Source organism: Vicugna pacos, chromosome 25 (assembly GCF_048564905.1).
Source record: "Vicugna pacos chromosome 25, VicPac4, whole genome shotgun sequence".
Classification (NCBI taxonomy): Eukaryota; Metazoa; Chordata; class Mammalia; order Artiodactyla; family Camelidae; genus Vicugna; species Vicugna pacos.
Genome location: NC_133011.1, coordinates 26,605,788 through 26,626,072, shown reverse-complemented (window position 1 = coordinate 26,626,072; position 20,285 = coordinate 26,605,788). Strand labels below are relative to the sequence as shown.

Genomic DNA, 20,285 nt, shown 5'->3' with positions numbered 1-20,285 from the left:
AAAAAAAAAAAAGAAAAGAAACGGCATAGTACAGTAACGTCGAAGGAGGGTTGGGAGGGAGCACACTGGAATGAAAAGCAAAAGAAGAGGCCGAGAGAGAAGCCCTCCCACAGAGCATTCCTGTCATTTCTCCACCAAGAGAAAAAAACGGCGATCACAGTTGTTTGTCTCACAACCGAGTTCAACCTAACCTCCTGGCTGCGGCTGTTTTATGTGCACAATTACACACCATCTCACTGACTTCATAACTGATGGCGCTAATGGACACACACTTAGAGAACCTCATAAATTTAGATTCATTCATTCGGCAAACGTTTACTGGGCATCTACTGTGTGTCGTCCATGGAGAGACAATGCAGTGGCTCTGGCCCACTCCGAGCATCAGAAGCTGGTCTGTGATAGTTAGAGCACTCGGCCAGGACACCTCACGGCAGTCATTACTAGAGAGCTTCTTCCACTCAGTGTTCTAGGATGGTGACAAAGGACTCTTGTTTGGAGAAACTGTCACTAGCCTCCAGAGTGAGTCTAAAGACTTGACTACACGCTGTCCACCCACTGCCACCACCATGCAGAAGAGGCAGCGGTGCTCACAGGAGTGTCCAGCTCCTGCTCCTGGAAGAACCGAGGGTAACCGCTGCCCAGGGGAACTAAGAGAGTAATTCTGGGTCAGGCTGGACTTTCCAGCCCTAGGGATCCTCAAGTATTTCCACATTTTCTGGTTCTTTATCTTCTGTACGGGAGGGAACAATCACTTCTTCCCTGGAGGCCCTTCTATGTGATAACAGAGAAGTTCTTCATTTTTGCTTACGTATTTGAAGTGTAATCTTTAAGTGCCAAGTCTTTAGTAAAGATTTTTATACAACAGGCTCCTCGAAGGCTGGCCCTCTGCTTTACATGCTAATGAGAGTAATTAATGCGATAACAAAAGACACACCAATAAAGGACAGAAGTTCTGCCCCTTGAACCTGGGCACTCTGTGTATTCTTGTCTTAGGACAGTTCTGTCTTACTCATCGGGGCCTAACTCTGCAAATGTTAGGCACCTCCATTCCAAGAGGACAGGGCTTTCAAGAGAGTGAGAGAGAACGAATACATGTATGTATATGCATGACCGGGACGTGGTGCTGTACACCAGAAATTGACACAGTGTAACTGTCTGTACTTCAATTAAAAAAAAAGAGAGAGCGCCACCGTCAGCCCTCTAATTGCCAGGCCCCGTTGCCCCCTGGTCTGGTCCACTAGCCAGATGTCTCCTTCACTCAAGTGTTTTCTCTCAGGAACCTGTTTCCCTCCTCTAGCTCAGGCTGCTCTGAAGACCCAGGTCCATGAGACAGGCCTGCACACGTCTGAGCCGTAAATGGGGACAGGGTTCATCGGTTTTCTTTCCCACAAGGCTCCTGAACCTCATGCAGAACAAGAGTTTTATGGATGGACATCTGTCTTCAGCATTCCTGAACATCCTGGGACGGGAGACAATTCCACAAACACTGTAGGACACTTAAGGGGCTGCCTGTGCAAACACACAGAGGCTCCAGTTCCACATGGAACAGCACAAAGTCTGATTTCCAACTCAGTGGAAATACGCTGTGACAAGTGCTTGAAAGGGCACTGCTTTGCTTAGGGAGCGGTAAACTGCAGAATCAAGACTCACCAATAACTCTGTGACTTAAAAAAAACACACAAGCGTGTCTCTAACGGAACAGTTCCACAACACACTTTTCAGGCGGGCCTGCAGGCCTGGAAATGACACACACCCTTCCCCTTATATTCCGATGATGAGAACCTGGTCACGTGGCCACACCTGGCTCCAAAGGGCACTGGGAAATGCAGTCCCGGCCAGAGCAGCCACAGGCTGGCTTCAACTCTATGATTCTAGAACCAGCAACGACAGACTATAGACCAAGGGTGAAATCCTTGAGCCTCCAGATTTTATAAACAAAGTTTTTCTGGAGCACAGCCACCCACCTGTTCATTTACTTACTGTCTATGGTTGCTTTCCTGCTACAAGGGCCGAGTTAAGACGTTTCAGCAGAGACCTTCTGGGCTGCAAAGCCTAAAATATTTACTATTTGGCCCTTTAGAGAGAACATTTGTATCCCCTTCTCTAGAAGGATGGATTCAGTCTACATTTTCAAAATTTACCCCAGAAATTATTATAAAGACACATGCCAAAAATATTCCTTGAATCAACTTTTTTTTTTTGTCATACTCAGACTAAAACAACTTCGGGAGTACAAAATTATGGACCGTGCATACCACAGAATACAATGTAATCTTTAAAAAGAATGAGGAAGTTTGACTCGTACTGACTGGAAAATATCCAAATACGCTAACTTTAAAAAGCAAAATGCAGAACAATAATTTCAGAATGTTACCACTTGTGGGAAGAAAAAAATAAATTTAATACATAATATCTATATGCTTGCATGGACTTAAAAAAATTGTTTCTGGGTAGGAAAATCAGAAAATTGAAAGGACAGAGTGGGGGTAAGATTACTTTTCACCATATACCCTTTTATAGCTTTTGAATTTGTACAAAGTGAAGGTAGCATCTATTATTTATTTAATTAAAAATTAAATGAGAAAAACCACATATACAGAAAGGTTTGTCTTTACTTCCACTGTTAACAAACCTTTCTTCTCAAAGACACAATAGTTCATCAAAGCCACAGTAATACCTTCAATAAGGTCCAGTGAGTTCTCCTGATCTGAGGAGCCATCTTATGTCACTATATCTGCTTCCCCATCAGATTCTCAGAGATATGCTCCTTCTCTTATTTTCAGCACAAATTCTATTTTAGTCCCCTGCTTTTCTTGAAAGTTCCTCTTTCCAGGCAGCATTTATCAGTATTTACTCAGTTCTCTCACACATGTGAGAAGCAAATCTGACCTCAAAGATAAATTAAGCACAGAGACAAAAGTAACAGTTCCTGACAAACAATTTCAAAGAAAAATCTTGCAAGGAAACCTACCTTTCAGTTAAAAGTGACAGCATTCCAACTCACACAAGCTGAGGAGATAAAGAAATCCACTGGGTTGTAGCACTGGGAAGTTGGAAAGGCGGGGCTGGCTTGAAGCACAGAAAGATCCAGGCACCCAGAGATGCCCTTGGGGCTCTGACTCTGCTCTCAGCCGCGCTGGGCTGCACTCTGCAGTCAGGCCCTTCTGTGTCAGCCAAGGTGCTCACCGGCAGCCCCGAACTCCCAGGCCCCTAGCTCAGCAGTCCTGATGGAGAGAGAATTTTTCTCCCTGAATGTCATATGGAAATTCTAGAGAACACTACGACAGGTCATTCTTGGACTTGTCCAGGGGTGGGATCCAAGCCTGGCACAGCTTAGGCTACATGCCTCTACCTCTGGGCCACCAGGGCTATATGAAACATGCAAAGAAGAGTTCCCCAAAGGGCACTGTAGGAGTCGTAGACAGAGAAAAACAAATGTCCTCTATTGCTTCTAACAGTCATGACAACGGCCACTGGGTATTTTAACAGGCTTAAAACTATGAACCTTGCTCACCATGCTGGTTAGAAGTAGGGTGTTTTCAATTTCAAGGCAACGTGGCTGGTAAGTTCCAAGTTAGACACACACATTGTCTGACTGGTCTGCACTACACATAATTTTGAATACCAGATTGGAAACAAGATTGCAAAAAAAAAACCAAAAAACAAAAAAACCTCCAAAGATGCAATTTGTAAATCAGATCACAATCCTTTGGTCCCTCTGAAATTTTTTACCCAGGACAAAGTATTTCCATGGTACAACCTGCCAAAATTTATTTCCTTCATTGTAGTCACAAACTTTTTGAATGACCATCTGAAACTCAACCAAGTTATCTAAGTACAGGGTCTATACTTAACTCTAAATTATAAAATAACTTGGGTTGCATTTGTATTCCTCTTACCAAAGCTGATTCACTTTCTTCAAGAATCTTCCAGGTCAGCTGAACCAAATGGACACATGGCATTTCCTGAGATTGACTGATCCTTGAGGAAATCACTGCAGTCGCCCCTCCAGAGCACAAGGCAGAGGATTTGAATGGAAGTCTCTTAACAAGCAGAAAGCTCATCTAAGATCAAAAGCTTGGACAGCCCTGTTACAAGAAATTTGCTCATTTTTACAACAGAGCCTCGAAGACACGAATGAGAACTCATGCAATACTCATTTAATGCCAAACATCTTTTATTTGGAATTATATGATGAAAGCCAAATTTCCGAAACACCTTCAAGAAGGAAGATTAATCAGTGTATTTTAAAGCAATGGTTTCCATCTACAATTGAGACATTCTTGGGTATCCCAGAACATCAAGAGGGACACATAATCTTCAAAACAAAATTACTTTTACGTCAACTTTACTTAAAAACATATATAAATAGGCCAAATAACACTTAAGCCTGAGAGGGCTGCAATCTTTTTTAAGAACATAATGGTCCCAAAAGACTAATACTTATTGCTGATTCAGCTCACAATGTCAGCCCTCTTTAAGCAGAAGCACAAATACTGGCAAACATTTTATGGGCACCTTTTATGGGCATTAAAGATTCACAGAGTAATGGGCCAAAGCCCTGTCCTCAAGGAGCTTACAGTATAGCTGGACATCCAGAACAGACACAGAGTCCACATGTCTATCATAACACAAGCAGTTACTGGCATAAGTCTTCACGTGTTTTAACAAATGAGCTGTAGGAATATCTGAGCAAACATACACTACATCAAATTTCAACCTGACATATCCAAAAAAAACTGTCTCTATTTATTTCTTTGTTTACTTGTTTCAACTCAATTGAATTTTAAAAAAGAACATAATTCTAAGCCAAATGTACCATAACGTTTGCTGTCCCAGATGAAGAGATGGACTGTTCACGTCCTAGAACTCTTCCTGTGTCTCCATCCAGACATCAGGTTCAGTAGTTCTGACTGCCAAACCGATGTACAAATTCAGACAGCGAGTAGACAGCTCCCCAGCCTACCTCAGGATCCATACTGATAAAATCATTCAGGTTCATTTTGGAATCTAAAAAAAAATACACGAAAGAAATGTCCACTGAGAAGCACAATTCTGGTTTAACAGCAGTAAAACAGCCCAGAAGACCAAAAGTAGGGAAAAGTATTCAAATGTTTTATAAGGGGTCAGTACCACTCCTGTGGGATCCTTGTCTCGAACGCACAACCTCAACCTAATCATGACAAAACACCACACAAAACCAAACTGAGGGACACTCTACAAAGTCACAGACTAGTGACCTTCGAAAGTGTTAAAGTTGCAAAAGAAAAAAAAAGTGTCACAGATTGAAGGAGAATAAAGAAACATGAACTAAATGTGGTATCCTGGGTTAGATTCTGGACCAGAAAAAAAGAAATTGGTAAGAAAAGTTAAAAATTTAAATAAGGTCTGTAAGTTAACAGTACTGTGCCATTATTGTATCCGTTGCATTATTTTCTTGGTTTGGATAATTACACTACAATTTTCTCAGATTCCCCAGAGATCTGAGTAAAAGGTATACAGGAACTCTGTACCAATTCTCTAGCAGTTAAAGTTAAAGGTAAATGAAAAAAATGCATAAATAAGCAATCCACTTTTCTGGATTCAACTGCCAATTTATAGGGAATTCAGAGGAAGCAAAAGAGATGCAATCAGCAAAATCTAGACCATTTCTCCCAGACTCAAGTTTCTTCAACAAATAAATTACAAGGAAAAAAAAAAGTTGGACTAGGAATCTCTATATATTAAAAAAGATTCTAAAGAGACATACCAGCCAAGCACAATGTGGGGATTTTATTTGGAACTTGATTCAAATAAACAACATTTAAAAAAATCATGACTTTATGAGATAACTAAATCTGAACACTGACTAGAGAGAAAGATGATGATTTTAAAGAATTATTGTTAATTTTTTAGATGGAATAATGGTATTGTGGTCACATTTTTTAAAAATAAATCCTATACTTCATAGAGATTCATACTGAAATGTTTAGCGTTGAAAGGACATAACGTCTGGGATTTTTCTCAATATAAGGAGACGGAAAGTGGACGAGATATAAACGAATGAGTTAGCTGTGAGCTGGTAACGGTTGCAAGTCTGACATACTATTCCATTTAATTCTGTATATGATTTAAAGTGTCCACACTACAAATTTTTTTCCAGTGTGTACAGATTTCTGCTTCTGTCCATCAAAGATCTGTTACAGGAACGCACTTCTACCATAAACTCTCAGAAAAATGCACAAAATATATTTAGCAACTGTTTTTGGACACCAGATAATGAGCAGCCCAGGACTGGCCCCTGAGAAGGCAGAAATGAGCAAGGGAGCTATGGAACTAGTTTCCAGGCCACAGCACAGAGAGAGGAACACAGAGAGCATCAGAGTTTCCCTGAGGTGGGAAGACAAAGACCTGCATTTGGAGGGCCCAGGCACCCAGATCTGGAGAGCAGAGTGTGGGAGAGGAGGGAACTCTGCAGAGAGTTCCAGAGATCTGCTGAGGGGACTCACTCCTCTACTTTCAAGTCTTTGGCTGTGGACTGAGCTCAGGAGGCTAGGAAAGAAGCACCAGAGAACAGTCAGTGTAACAATTCCCAGAATTCCACTGTCCCCCACCAGCCAGGGTGGAGAGAACTCGTAACATACAGACATCTGCTGGAATCTTCAGAAGGGTTACACCAGAGTAGTGGGGCTAAATTGGCACTGGGTGAAAGGCTGCTCCAAACCTGCACTAAAAAAGCCTACGAGCAAGCCTTAAAAAAACCCAGCTGACCCTCGGTGATGTAACGGCGTGCTGGCATCAAATCCAACACTGAGGTTAAAAAAGTACCTCAAAGATCTAGCAATTGACAATGTGAAATTCACAGTCCGACACCCCACCAAGTATTATGAATCACACAGAGAAACAGGAAAATATAACCCAAGATCAGGAGAAAAAATCAATCAACACAAATAGACTGAAATGACAGAGATAATGGAATTTGCAGATAAGGACCAGCTATTATAAATATGTTCCCTATATTCAAAAGGCAGAGTAAAACATGAGCATGAAGAGAGAAATGGGAGATATTAAATCAGGCCCAAATGGAATTTCTAAAGATGACAAAATAAAATATGTGAAATGAAAAGAAATGCAATGGAGGGGATTAACAAACAAAGTAGCTAATGCAGAAGAAAAGATCAATGAATTTACAGACAAAAGATCTGAAAATGAAGCACATACGGGAAAAGTCTGGAAACAGTAAACTGGACATTACTGACCTGAGAGAATAATAACAAGCCATCTAACATACATGTAGCTGAAGGACAAGAATTAAAAAGGTGGGGAAGGGAGGTCAGAAAAAATATTTGAAGAAACAATGGCCAAATGTTTCCAAATTTGATGAAAACTATAAATCCACCAATCTAAGAATCTTAATAAACCTCAAGTGGAGGAATAAGCCTCAAGAAAACTACATTACAGTCCATCATAATCAAATTGCTGAAAACAAGTAATAAAGAGAAAAACCTTAAAAAGCAGCCAGAGGAGAGAAAAAAAGGTGCACTACATTCAGAGACAAATACAAGAGCAATGGCATGCTCCTTGATCAGAAACTAAGCAAGCAGAAAATCAAAGAGAGACATCTTCAAAAAACTGAAAGAAAAAAATGTAAAACTAGCATACATTGCCCAACAAATGTATCTTTCAAAAATGAAAGTGAGCACTTAAGACACAGAAAACTAAAAACAGAGTCGCTCCTATCTTTAAAATAAATAAGCTAATCAGCAAAACCAAGACTTTTGCTGAAGTCATCAAGAGAGCTACAGATGCAGGATGACCGAGTACCCGAAAAAAAGGAAGCACAGGCACCTCCCAGGAGTGATGGGGTGGAAGTTCTTGCTCATGCAGGGTGGATGTCAGACTCCATCTAAGTCAGCTGCAATTTTTAATAAATTGCTAAAGGAAACCTCAACTTCTCAAATACAATGGTATTCATTTTCTAGGACTTCTAATGTAATTAAAAACAATTACTGTCTGCAGGCATTCATTACTTGTCAATGTATAAAAAGAAAATAAAATTTTTTTTCATTTTAAAGATCAATGTATAGCAAATCAGCATTTGTCTATAATCTCTCCAACAGGTACTATAACATTTCTATTTACATAGCTGGTCTTCCAGCTCGGCTCAAATTAGCCAGTGTCACTATAACACATCTGAGAACAAGAAAATGAGATGTATATGCAGACAAGAGGCAGCAAAGGGCTCAGAAAGAGGAGGAAACATTTGGTGTGCTCTATAATTCAGCTCAAGACTTGGGAAAGGTCCTTAAAAACTGAGTCATTGGTGGCTCGGGCTGGAACTGAGCCTGCAGGGCAAGGCTGTTAAGACTGTGTATCTCCTAATTACCAGAGAAAAGAAAATCAAAACTACAATGAGGTATCACCTCACACCAGTCAGAATGGATATCATTAAAAAGTCCACAAACAATAAATGCTGAAGAGAGAGTATAGAGGAAAGGGAACCCTCCTATGCTGTTGGTGGGAATGTAGTTTGGTGCAGCCACTATGGAAAACAGTATGGAGATTCCTAAAAAACTAAAAATAGACTAACCACATGATCCAGCAATCCCACCCCTGGGCATATATCTAGAAGGAACTCTAATTTGAAAAGATACATGCACCCCAAGGTTCATAGCAGCACTATTTACAATAGCCAAGACATGGAAGCAACCTAAATGTCCAACGACTGATGACTGGATAAAGAAATTGCGGTATATTTACACAATGGAATACTACTCAGCCATAAAAGTAATAAAATAATGCCACTTGGCACAACATGAATGGACTTAGAGATCATCATACTAAGTGAAGTAAGCCAGAAAGAGAAAGAAAAATACCATATGATACCACTTTTATGTGGAATCTAAAAAAAAAAGACACAAATGAACTTACAAATCAGAAACATACTCACAGACAGTAGAAAACAAACACGGTTACCAGGTGGAAAGAGGGTAGGAAGGGATAAACTGGGAGTATGAGATTTGCAGATACTAACTACTATGTACAAAATAGATGAACAACAAGTTTATACTGTAAAGCACAGGGAACTATATTCAAAATCTTGCAGTAACCTATAAATACTAATAAAAAGTAAATACTAAAAAAAGAATACTAAAAGGAATAAATGTATGTACATGTATGCCTGAAACATTATGCTGTACACCAGAAATTCACACATTGTAAACACATTATACTTCAAGTTAAAAATTAATTAATTAATTAATTAATTTTTTAAAAGACAGACTCTCAGTTTCCTTTTCAATGCAGTAGTGGGGAGGGAGTTCCTTTATTTAAAATACCCTAAATGCTGACTCGAAAATAGTGGGCCTGCAGTCACATGGCCACCGAAATTATTCAAGGTAAAAGCTTAATCATAATGTGTAACATATCAAATGTATTAAATTTTAAGTTCTATGAGTCAATTCCATAACTAAATGCAGGAGGCTGAGTACAGCTGTTATGAAAGTATCTAAAACATGAGTTAATTTAAAGCTTGACATTTTCTTGAACCATTATTTTGCTTTTTCAACTTTTTTTTTAATAAAACACTACTAATTAGCTAAAAGTAATTCCCCCTCATCCTAACTTCAAATGCATTCCTTTGATAAATACAGGGCTTGAATTTACCATAGGAGAGAACATGTGGTTAAATTACTACATGAAAAACCAGTATGTTTACCCCACAGCTCAGTGCAAATTCCTTTGAGTTTCAAGCTCAAATTCAGGAAGGCCCTGATAAGCCAGCTACACAGGAGGCAAAAAAAGACACCACTGTCCCTGCTCCCCGGGCACAGAGTGCTAAGGGACCCTGCCACCTTTCAGCGTGCGCCTGCGGCAGAGGGCTTAACTGCGTGTACTTCAGTCCGCGTGTCTACCAAGTGAGGAAAACAAAGCTTGCCTAGTTGTGGTGAAGGTTACATTAAAATGAGATATGAACAGAAAAACTACAAGGTCCTACCGTATAGCACACAGAACTATATTCAGTACCTTGTAACAGTCTATAATGAAAAGGAACATGAAAAGGAATATGTATACATATATATAACTGAATCACTATGCTGTACACCAGAAAATAACACATTGTAAACCAACCATACGTCAATAAAAAATAAATTAAAAATTTAAAAATAGAAAAATAAAATGAGATGTGAAGGTGTCTGGCACAAAGCCTGGCACAAAACGGCACCTACTGTGTAGCTGTCCTCAAAACCCAAAGGAGTGATTCAGGGAGGGCCAGGGCTGATAAGGCGGTGTTCACTGAATGCCTACCACGTGTCAGGCTCTGTGTTAGTGCCCATGTGTGAAAAAAAAAAAAAAAAGAGAAATGAGCTGCAGCAGCACTGTCCATACCACACACCATGCAGCAGGGTGTATGGACTGAAAACAAGACCCATGAAGCCTCTCCTGACCTGAGCTACCCAATTCTAATGCTGAGGCTGGGAACCAGGTTGTTGGATCAAAAGCAACTCCAAGATAAATCTTGAAAATCATGAGACGTTTTCATAGAGTCTCAAAAATCAGGGTTTGAATCTTCTTTCAGCGTTCATTCCCTTCAAATACACGAAACACATTTGACTTTCTTCCCTGCTGAACTCCGAACACTACTGTCCTATTTTTCTGGCATCCTCCACAGCTTTCAGAGCACTGTGATTCAGACAGTGTCACCCACGTGAGGAGATGACTTCACCAATAAACAGCAACGTTGTGAATTACTTCCCATCATAAATAATGTTTCCAACGCAGGTGAATGCCAAGCAATAGTAATAGGGTGAAGAACCCTTAATCTACTTAAATCTCAAGAAATTATTAATTGGACTGACTCCTGAAAGCACATAAATGAGATGAGTGGGACAATAAAATCTGTTAGCTCTTAAGGCAGATTTTATTACAGAGCCAGTGAAATGACATTTCACCCACTGCATGGATGCACCAGGGAATGCCTTTACCATAACATGAAAGCCTACCATGGCAAGGTGCTGGCAGTTCCACTGTTAAATGACACAAACATGCTGATCTGCTGCAGTCAGTGCGCCAGCAGCAGGTACAGCCAATACTCCAGCAAGTGTCATGATTTGACTCCCTGACGCCTTTTCTCTCCTGTAAGTTCCTGTGCCCTCCAGTCCTGCTCTCTGTGCCTCAATTTCTGAATCTGATCAATACACAGAACTAAACTCCCTCTTAACCTCCTTACCACCCTGGGAGTCTTACCCAAAGAAGAACGTGCTTCTTGTCCTTGGTTAAGGGAAAATGCACATCTGCAGAGTGATGGGAAACTCCTCTGGGAGCGCGTCCTTGGCTTACCTCCAGTCTCAATGCAGGGATATGACGGAGGAGGTTCTCTCCAGTTCCCACTGGAATCTTTCATGTGAGATCGGTCTGAAGCAAAGTTCTTCAAATAGGAGTCTGCACGGATTACTCTAAATTTCCTGCATATAAATCAACATTCATTTATGTCACAGTTGAAATTTTAACTCAATTCTCACAGACTCACACTCTACGACACGCACAAAACTATGCAGGCATTTTTGTACTATGAGTGATACACGAATATATATGCAGCTACATGCAGTCTTACTACCTGTTAGAGACACCATGAGAAATGATCAGCTCAAATCCCAAACTATAAAGGCATGGAAATATATCCAGCTGCCTTTACTTATTCAATTGTATATTAGGGGCAAAGGGCATAGTTTTTAGGTAATGCCATCACAGCCCTCTCAATTTTGGCATCACAAGGCACCCAGCTCCCCCTCCCCACCCCACCCAAAACCAAAAGTATGAGAGGAATCCCCAAAATGACTTTTAGAAAATGTTTTTGGATCTCATCACACAGATCTATAAAAGACTGCCAACCTTTTATACAGTGGACAGCCTTTAAAACTTTAAAACATCTCGAATCTTCTGTGCAGCACATCACTCTCAAATACCAAGTCAATGGTGAAGCCAAGACAAGGGATCTTCGCAAAAACAAATGTACAAACAAAATAGCTCTGTACAGCTGTCAAGGTCTAACTTCAGAAAGTAGGTAAATCCATCTTGAATTTCCTCACCTTCTGAACTGTGGATGGATGTCCTCATCAGACTTAAAGGCATCCTCCACGTAAGTATCAAAGGGGCAGGGAAATGGCAGGACAGTGTCGAGATCATAGATGAAGCTCTGTCCTCCACTTGAAACATGAAGCAAGACAACATGGTAATCCTAGAAGTAAAAGTTGCTGAAGTTAACCAGGTTACCTTACAATGGTGTGTTCCAAGGTTATAGTAATAATACAGATACATCAACAAAAATGGACACAAGACTATTACAGCCCTCCTCATAACAGCAAAACAAAGCAAACACAAAACCCTGAAAACAGACCAAATGTCCAGTGACAGGGAACAGTTATCTTAAATAAGTAGTGGAAATATCCTGTACATTAAACATATACCCTTGGAAATAACAAGTTCATATGGTATAGCACAGGACACTATATTCAATATCCTGTAGTAACTTATGGTGAAAAAGGATATGAAAACGAATATATGTACGTTCATGTATGACTGAAGCATTGTGCTATACACCAGAAACTGACACAACATTGTAAACTGACTATGCTTCAATAAAAAAAATACATATATAAATGTATACCCTCTGACTCAGCAATTTTACCCCTAGGAATCCATTCTGTAGAAATACGGCTATCTGCATGTAAATGTATATATACAAAGAAAATCTCTGCAGCACTGTTTATAACAGTGAAAACTCAAAAACAACTGAAAGTCCACAAAGAGGAGAATGATGAACAAACCACAATACAGCCATAGATGGGGTACTACACAGCTGCAAAAAAGAATCAAGTAAATGTCTGTGGAAATTGGATTAAGTCCATGTTATACAGTTGGACAGAAAAAACAAACTGCAGAATATGCATTATATATTATTTTTGAAGCCATGTGTGTATAAAGACAGACGTGTGCATTCAGAAGGACACATGCATGCTCATGAGCAGAGAGGGAGACGTCAGCAAGGATCTCTTCCACACCATTAACAAAGGGGATGGCCTGAGGTGAGCCTGGAGAGGAGAAGGACTTCACTGTTTCCCAGTCAGCCGAGCCCTAATCTGCAGCCATTAAGGGAAGATACAGAGAGCTTCTCCCGTACAGCTGGGTCCCTGTGCGCAGGTGAATTCTCACGCTCACTCCCAGGTGCCGGGCACTGCGCAAGCCAGCTAAGAGCTGGAAGGGATGTCAGGGAGGTTATCAAGGGTGGTCTGGTGCTCATCATTCCTCCGGAGAAAAACGCTCTCACAGAGAACAGCATTGCAAGATAAAAAGTTCATCACATTAGCAATACCATCTTACGTTTCTAGTACTTCAGGGCTTACAAAGCAGTTCCTCAAACATTGTTTCATTTGCCCCTGTGAGGCGGGGAAGGTGATTAATTGAGACTAGAGATACGGTACCAACAGAGCCTAAACTGCTTCCTTTGGCTCAAATTCTGTCTTAGTAAAGCAGAAATGGCATCAGGAATGAATGCTTACTCGCTGTAGTCCCCTTAGTGCACCCGCCCCTTCAGATAAATGAACTAAGAGCTGCTCCCCTGCACCAGCAAAAGATTTCCTTCCCCCGGGCTTGTTCACGTTATTCCGCTCCACCTGCGCAACCTCCTCCGCCGCTCTGCCATCTCCCTCACTCAAGCTCCAGCTCAAATGCTTCTTCCCCAGTGAGCCCTTTTTTTTTCTCCCACTCCCGCCAAAAGAAGCCTCTGCCTTACCCAAGATCTGTTTCTCTCTTGACGTCTTCTACCTTGTGTTATCGTTTTTTTTTAAGTACATACTCCCTATTGTTTGCGAGAAACTGTGCTGCTGAAATACAAATACCAAGATGAGAAAGACAAGTCCTTACCCTCCAGGGGTTCCTGGAGAAGGGAGCAGGGAAGGCAAGTCCACTGTTGCAGAAATGAGATGATGAGGTAAGACGGGTGCGGGGGGTGGGGTGGGGTGGGGGGAGGAATGCAGGCAAGGGCGCCTGAAGTCAGATCACCGGGTTCAACCTCAGCCCCTCCACTAACCAGCCTGTTTCCTCCTCTATAAAATAGAGATAACTGTCGTGTTTACCTCATAGTATGACTGAGCGAATTAATGAGATTACGCATGTAAATGCTCGACCTTTTTCAAAGACAACCAGCAAGGGGGTGGGGGAAAAGGGGCCCAAGTGCCAAGTAGAGTTTCACTGAGGAAGGGCTGCCATCACGGCATCCTGCCTGAAGGGGCAGGCTCTCCAGAAACAAGACACCTTGTGGAAAGGCATAAACAAGGAATATCTTCTGGTTAGCTCAGGTCCAGATGCCTATGTGCCATGTGACTGATGCGCTGGAGGGGAAGCAGTCCTCAACCCGGAATCGCCCTCATGGCAGAGATGGGGAGCCAAGGACTCCCCTCCAATGGGAGGACGGGAGCCTAACCCAGGTCTGCCTGACTCCAAGCCTGCACTCCTGACCCAGCACTGCGAGATGCTGGCTTTCATGTTAGAGCAGCGGATCCCCTGCTGGCGAAGGAAGCAAGAGCATCTGCTCCGTGAGACCAGGGATTATAGTCTACTGCGCACTCAATAAATACACGTTAAATAAATGAATGAAGCCAATTCAAATGATATCTTTCTTATCTTAAATAAGTATCAGAAACTTGAGATTTACTACATTATCACGAATAGAGTTTTTCTTTTACCTTATCTTCATGTTTATTAGCATAAGCAATTCCATTCTTCAAGGGGTCAGGTTAGGGTGACGTACAGATGTGAGCTGGAAAGGACCCAGTCCTGCCACTAACCAGCTAGATGACCCTGAGACTCACTTTGCCTTTCTGGGCTTATTTCTTTGCCTGAAAAATGAACACGTTGCAGCAGATCCATGTTTTTCACATGCCAGTCACGTTCACTCCGGAGTTTGCCAAGAACACTAATTCCTGAACCGAATCTAATTTCTGATCAACTAGATAAGAAACCTATACTTTAAACAAAATCTCTGGATAATTCTACTGTGCAGCTGGACTAGACACTGCTAAAGTCCCTTCTGGTGCTAAACAGACGAGAGTCTAGATCAGAAATATATCAGCCACATCAGCCATTTTAAATCATTCCTACAATAACTTCAAAATTAAAAGAAAACGTGCCCGTAAGTGCTTCTACCTTAGGCCAAATAACATCTATTCTCAAAAGATCAAATTATTAGCAATTATCATAATCGTTCTCTTCTGCCCAATCTCTTCGGTAAAACAGAGATGCATTAGGAGCTGTCTGTGTTGACCATCTTACCCAGATCACAGGTCCATCTCCAGGTCTTGCCTGTTGTTTCCAGATAGGTATCTACAAAATACAATAAATTTCATAAGCCACAACTTCAGTTACACCACTACTAAATTCTTCAACACAATGAAATGAAATGAAATGAAATGAAATGAAATGAAATGAAATGAAATGAAATGACAAGAAAAAATAAAATATTTCTAAGCAACCAACAGTCAAGGTGAAAGAATGAATGGATAAGAAGAAATCCAAATCCTTCCAAGTGTCCTTAACAATGAAGGAGCAATAATTAATTATAAGATGTTCTCTGGAGAGTAGCAAGAGGCCTGAACTAGGAATCAGGAGGCCCAGCAGGTTCCAGTCTTGCTTTCCCATTTAATTATTCATGGGTTCTCCCTGAGTCTCTATTTCCTCATCTGTAAAATGGAGACAGCTCTCTGAATTTTGTCTACTTCACAGGGTTTCTACTGGGATCAAACGAGATGATGCCTGCAAAAGTCCTTTACAAACTACAAAGAAGGGCTTACTTTTAATACTTCATATAAGTTTCCTGTAGTTCCATTAAAACCCCAGAAACAAATCTTTACTTCAAACCTGAGACTATGTGCCTCTAATCTAAGCAATTTAAAAAGCTCTAATCTAATACCTAATAATAAAGAAAGGGGATTTAATTTTCATAAACATACCATCACATATTTCCCTACCTACAAGTAAGGGACTAAACTACTAACTCAACCATGTTCTGGTAAGAAAAAAAATCTCATCCAAAAACAAACTTTAGCGGGAGGGTACAGCTCAGTGGTAGAGTGCATGCTTAGCATGCATGAGGTCCTGGGTTCAATCTCTAGTACCTTTCTTAAAAAAATAAAAAGTTAAAATTAAAAAGTAAAAATTTTTAAAAAGCTTTAAAATGTTGCTGCATTTTACAAAGCACATTTTAGAACAGTGCTAAACCCAAAACTCACTCTCTATTTAGCTTCTAATGTCATCCTAAATTTCTTGTTTCTTTCTGCAATCACTCACCAACTTACCATCTTCCTCTCATTAGATATGAAAACAGCATAACACTCTTCTAAAGGATACTGGTCATGGTTTTTGATGTATTCACAGAGCTTCCAAATATTTTCTTCACTGAAATAAAATAATTGTTTAATCAATATAATTAAGCAAGAACAAACACTGTGTCTTTCAAATTTGAACAAAAGATTGACAATGACAGAAAAAGGTTGGAAGAGACCTTAAACACCATCTCATCCACCAACTAACAGCTGAATGTCCTCTAAAACATCCCCAGCAAGCTGTTACCAACCTATACTGTGTGTTTGGACCCCTCTGCAGACATACAGCTCACTACCTCCCTCAAGAGTGCTGGCACGTGGAGGCATTTTATAACTGATCAAATGAATCAATATTCTACAAGTTTTGTATAGCACAGGGAAATATATACAAGATCTTGCGGTAGCTCACAGCAAAAAAAATGTGACAATGAATATATGTATGTTCATATAACTGAAAAATTGTGCTCTACACTGGAATTTGACACAACATTGTAAAATGACTTTAACTCAATAAAAAAAAGTTATAAAAAAAACTAAAATGCAAAAAAAAAAAATTGTATAAGCTTTGAGTCCAGGGACTTAAGATACAGCTGGAATTCCAACTCAGCCATTTACAAAGTAAGACGTTTTAGACTCTTGACTTCTCTGTGTGTCTGCTTTTCTCCTCTGTAAAATAGGCATATTCTTAGCACAAACACTGAATAAATCTTAGTTAACATTGGTTTCCTGCCTCCCTTAGGAACCGGGCAGGATGGGTGTCTGGGGTAGGAGGGCTCCTGCCTGGAAAGGATCGTGACAGTGACATGCTATGTCCAGGAATTCTTTTGGACAGAGCCCTTTATGAGTGGGATTCCCTGAGCCCCTCTGGTACGAAGAGGGTCCTGACTTTTAGAAAGCTCTTTCTCACATGGAACTGAAATCTATCTTCCTTATAGCCCCACCCTTCTCTTCCATAGAGAGACCTTAGCTATTTGAAGCAGTGGTCAGAACTGCCCAAGTTAAAGCAATGCCCAGCGCATCAAACCAAGCCACGCTGGTAGCCACAGTCACACTCCAGCACAGGCAAGCAGTCACCCCTGTAGTATTCACAGCTCACCTCTGGGTTCCTGTCCGTTTTCTAACCAGCCACACAGCACCTTTGCTCAAAATAAGCTACACCAACACTCTGATCCCACAAGTAACTCTATTTGTCAAAACGTAATTTCCAGCCATTTACAACATGCTACCTGAAAATGAGACAAGGCACAAACGACCAAGGGCTACCACCGTTTTGTGGAAAGACACTTTCAATTCTGTCTCGCTTTGGTCTCAACGCTGCACACAACTAGGTTTAAAGTACCAAAGTTGAGCATCTGTATTCTTCTGAGATTCTGTTTTTCCCTAAAATATCTAAGAAACCTTATGGAAGAAAATGGTAGAGGTAACAACAGGAGATTGCTACTAATTCCATAGGATGTGTAGCATGGAGGAACAAAATTATACTGCTTCAATATAACATGTAATCAGGTAGTAGCTAAAATTTTTCTACTCTAGATGTTCTAAGACCAAGTTTTGAGAAGACATTTTGTCTGTCCAGCCTGTAGACGTTTTGGAGAGTTGACCATAAACAAGAGCCTATGATGTATAAAGCACTGTGCTAAGTACTTGGAGGACATCATGATAAATCACAGCTCACAGATGGTGAGAGGAGCCATACAGATCCATAAATAAGTGAGCATCATAGAAACCCATAAAAGATGCACAGAGAAAGCACAGCCGAGGGAGTCATTAATTTTGAGGGATACAGGAAGATGGAGGAGGTATAGGTCAGTGGGTGCTCCTTATTTGTTCCCCTTCCCCCATCCCAAGGGTGGGCATAGAATTAATGTAAAAAGTTTGTGAATCCCTATGTACCACAAGAACTACTGGTAGGCTGAATACACATGTGGTTTGGACATACTTTGCCTATTATTTTTCCAATGTTACACAGAGGAAAAAGCTATGTGGCCTCAGGCAAATTGCACCCTGTGTTTCAATGTGCTCACCTTTAAAATGGGGATAACAACAGTACCGCCCTCCTAGTGTAATTGTGGGGCTCAAATGAATTCGTTTACATAAACGTCTCAGAACAATGCTTGGCATATAACAAGTGATACGTGTAAATGTTAACTGCTATTACAGTGACTACATGGTGGTTAAGAGCCTGGTTTCTGGTACAACAGGGCCTGAATTAGACTCCTGGCTGCTATTAGCTGGATGACCTTGGGAATGTTACTGCAAAATCTCTGTTCCTCCCTTCTCCGCCAAAATTAAAATGACCTTCACATCAGTGTGAAACCACACAGGATGCAACAGAATAATTTCCAAAGGGTCTCTGCGCTCCAACTCCCTTTTCTGGCCCTCCAGCACTGAGATCTGCTGAGACATGTGCAGGCGAAAAGCGTCGCGCATAAGTAATGCACCACTGACCCTACCATTCCTGACGAATTCTTCCTTCAACCCGTAGCCAAATGCCCACCTCAAGAAATGAGGGCTGCCGTTCCCGCTCCCTCCTCCCCCCACAGCGGAAAACCCGCCAGTCGAGGCCCAGAGCTCTCCCCGGGAGGGGCCGGGAAGAGGCGGGGAGATGCCGGGGGCTGCCCCGCGCCCCCTCACCAGTAGCAGCTGTTGTAGACACAGGCGTCCCGCGGGGGGCTGGCCGGCTGGTAGTGGGCGGTTGCGGCGGCGGCAGGGACATCCCCTTCCATGGCGGGCCTGGTCACGGGCCTGATGCCGATAGACTGGACCTGCCCAGCGGGCGGGCGGGCTCCGGGGGAGGGGCCGGCGTACCACGAGAGGCTCGGGTTCTAGAGTCGCAGCCCTAGGTGGCCGCAGGCGTTCCCAGGTGGTGGGCCCTGGGACGCGGTAGGCGGAGCCTGAGCAAGCGAGCGGCGCGGCAACCCTGAGAGCGGAACTTGAGGCGCGCGTGGCCGAAGCTGGGAGGGTGGAGCCAGGGGTTCAGTGGGCGGGTGCGGACGGCTCTGGGTTGGTCGTGCACGTTCTGGTGGGCGGAGCCTGGGCGAGGCGAGAGGCGCGACGTCCCTGCGTGCAAAGCGTGGGACGGGGTGGGCGGAGCTCGAGGCTCGCTGTGCGGGTGCCGAGAAGGTGGAGCCAGGGCTACATGGGCGGAGCCAGCTTTGTAAGTGCGGCGTGCTCACAGTGGGCGGAGCCCGGGGAGAGGAGGACTGCGTGGTTTCTGCTGGGCGGAGCCTGGGCAGGTGGGTGGGACCAGGCGGGCGGTGCAGGCTGCTCGCGTTCCTAGTTGCGGGGCGGGGCCGGGCGTGCTGGAGGCTTCGCTAACAGCGGGGTACCCGTCAGCTTGGGAAGGAAAGAGGTCAGCGGAGGGCCGCTCTGGAGAGGAGTTGGGGAAGGGTTGGAGTTGGTAAACAGTGCTTCGTGAGTCTCTCAAAGGAGTCTAAGACCCTGTAACCCGTTGCCAATTGTGGCAAATGAGACTCGGAGGACTCCACGTGGGCAAGTGAAATAAGAAGGCCTTGTGTGTGAAAAACAAGGGTTTAGCACTTTGAGCCTGGAGGGCAGGGGAGGGGCGGAGGGCGGATGTGCCCAAAGAAGATGGTGGATGGTGGGGTGATTTTTTTCACTTTTTATTCATGCCTTTAATACTATTATCATGTTAAATAACTCAGCCTGTCTCTACCTCTGTCACGAGCAGCTCCGTAACATAGATCTTGTCTTGAGAGGTAGGACAAATTAATAATAGTCAAACTCTGGCTCAAATCTTCTCTCACCCACTTACTATCCTATACGACCTTGGACAAGTCACCAACTTTTTTGTGTGTCAATTTCTTTGTAAAATGAGGATAATGAAAGTAGAGCATGTACGTAAGGTGCTGTAGCAAGCACCAAATAAACTAGTCTCTGCAAAACACTTAGCATAGTGCCTGGCGC

The 20,285-nt window shown here is 42.3% G+C and overlaps 1 protein-coding gene across 3 annotated transcripts in view; it reads right to left on the bottom strand.

The window, feature by feature from the left end:
• Positions 1 to 19,325, bottom strand: part of NTAQ1 (N-terminal glutamine amidase 1) — a 31,535-nt gene extending 12,210 nt beyond the window's left edge. For 2 of the 3 annotated variants that reach the window (XM_072949677.1, XM_072949678.1), the window contains exons 1-5: positions 18,993 to 19,325; positions 16,332 to 16,431; positions 15,310 to 15,360; positions 12,069 to 12,217; positions 11,320 to 11,444 (exon numbers count right to left, since the gene is read on the bottom strand). In XM_072949677.1, the coding sequence (XP_072805778.1) occupies positions 11,320 to 11,444; positions 12,069 to 12,217; positions 15,310 to 15,360; positions 16,332 to 16,431; positions 18,993 to 19,084 (517 nt within the window). In that variant the 5' untranslated portion in view covers positions 19,085 to 19,325. Of the gene's footprint in view, positions 1 to 4,159; positions 5,011 to 11,319; positions 11,445 to 12,068; positions 12,218 to 15,309; positions 15,361 to 16,331; positions 16,432 to 18,992 lie in introns of those variants that run through there. The other variant, XM_006211410.4, reaches the window with a different exon arrangement.
• Positions 19,326 to 20,285: the final 960 nt, after the last annotated feature.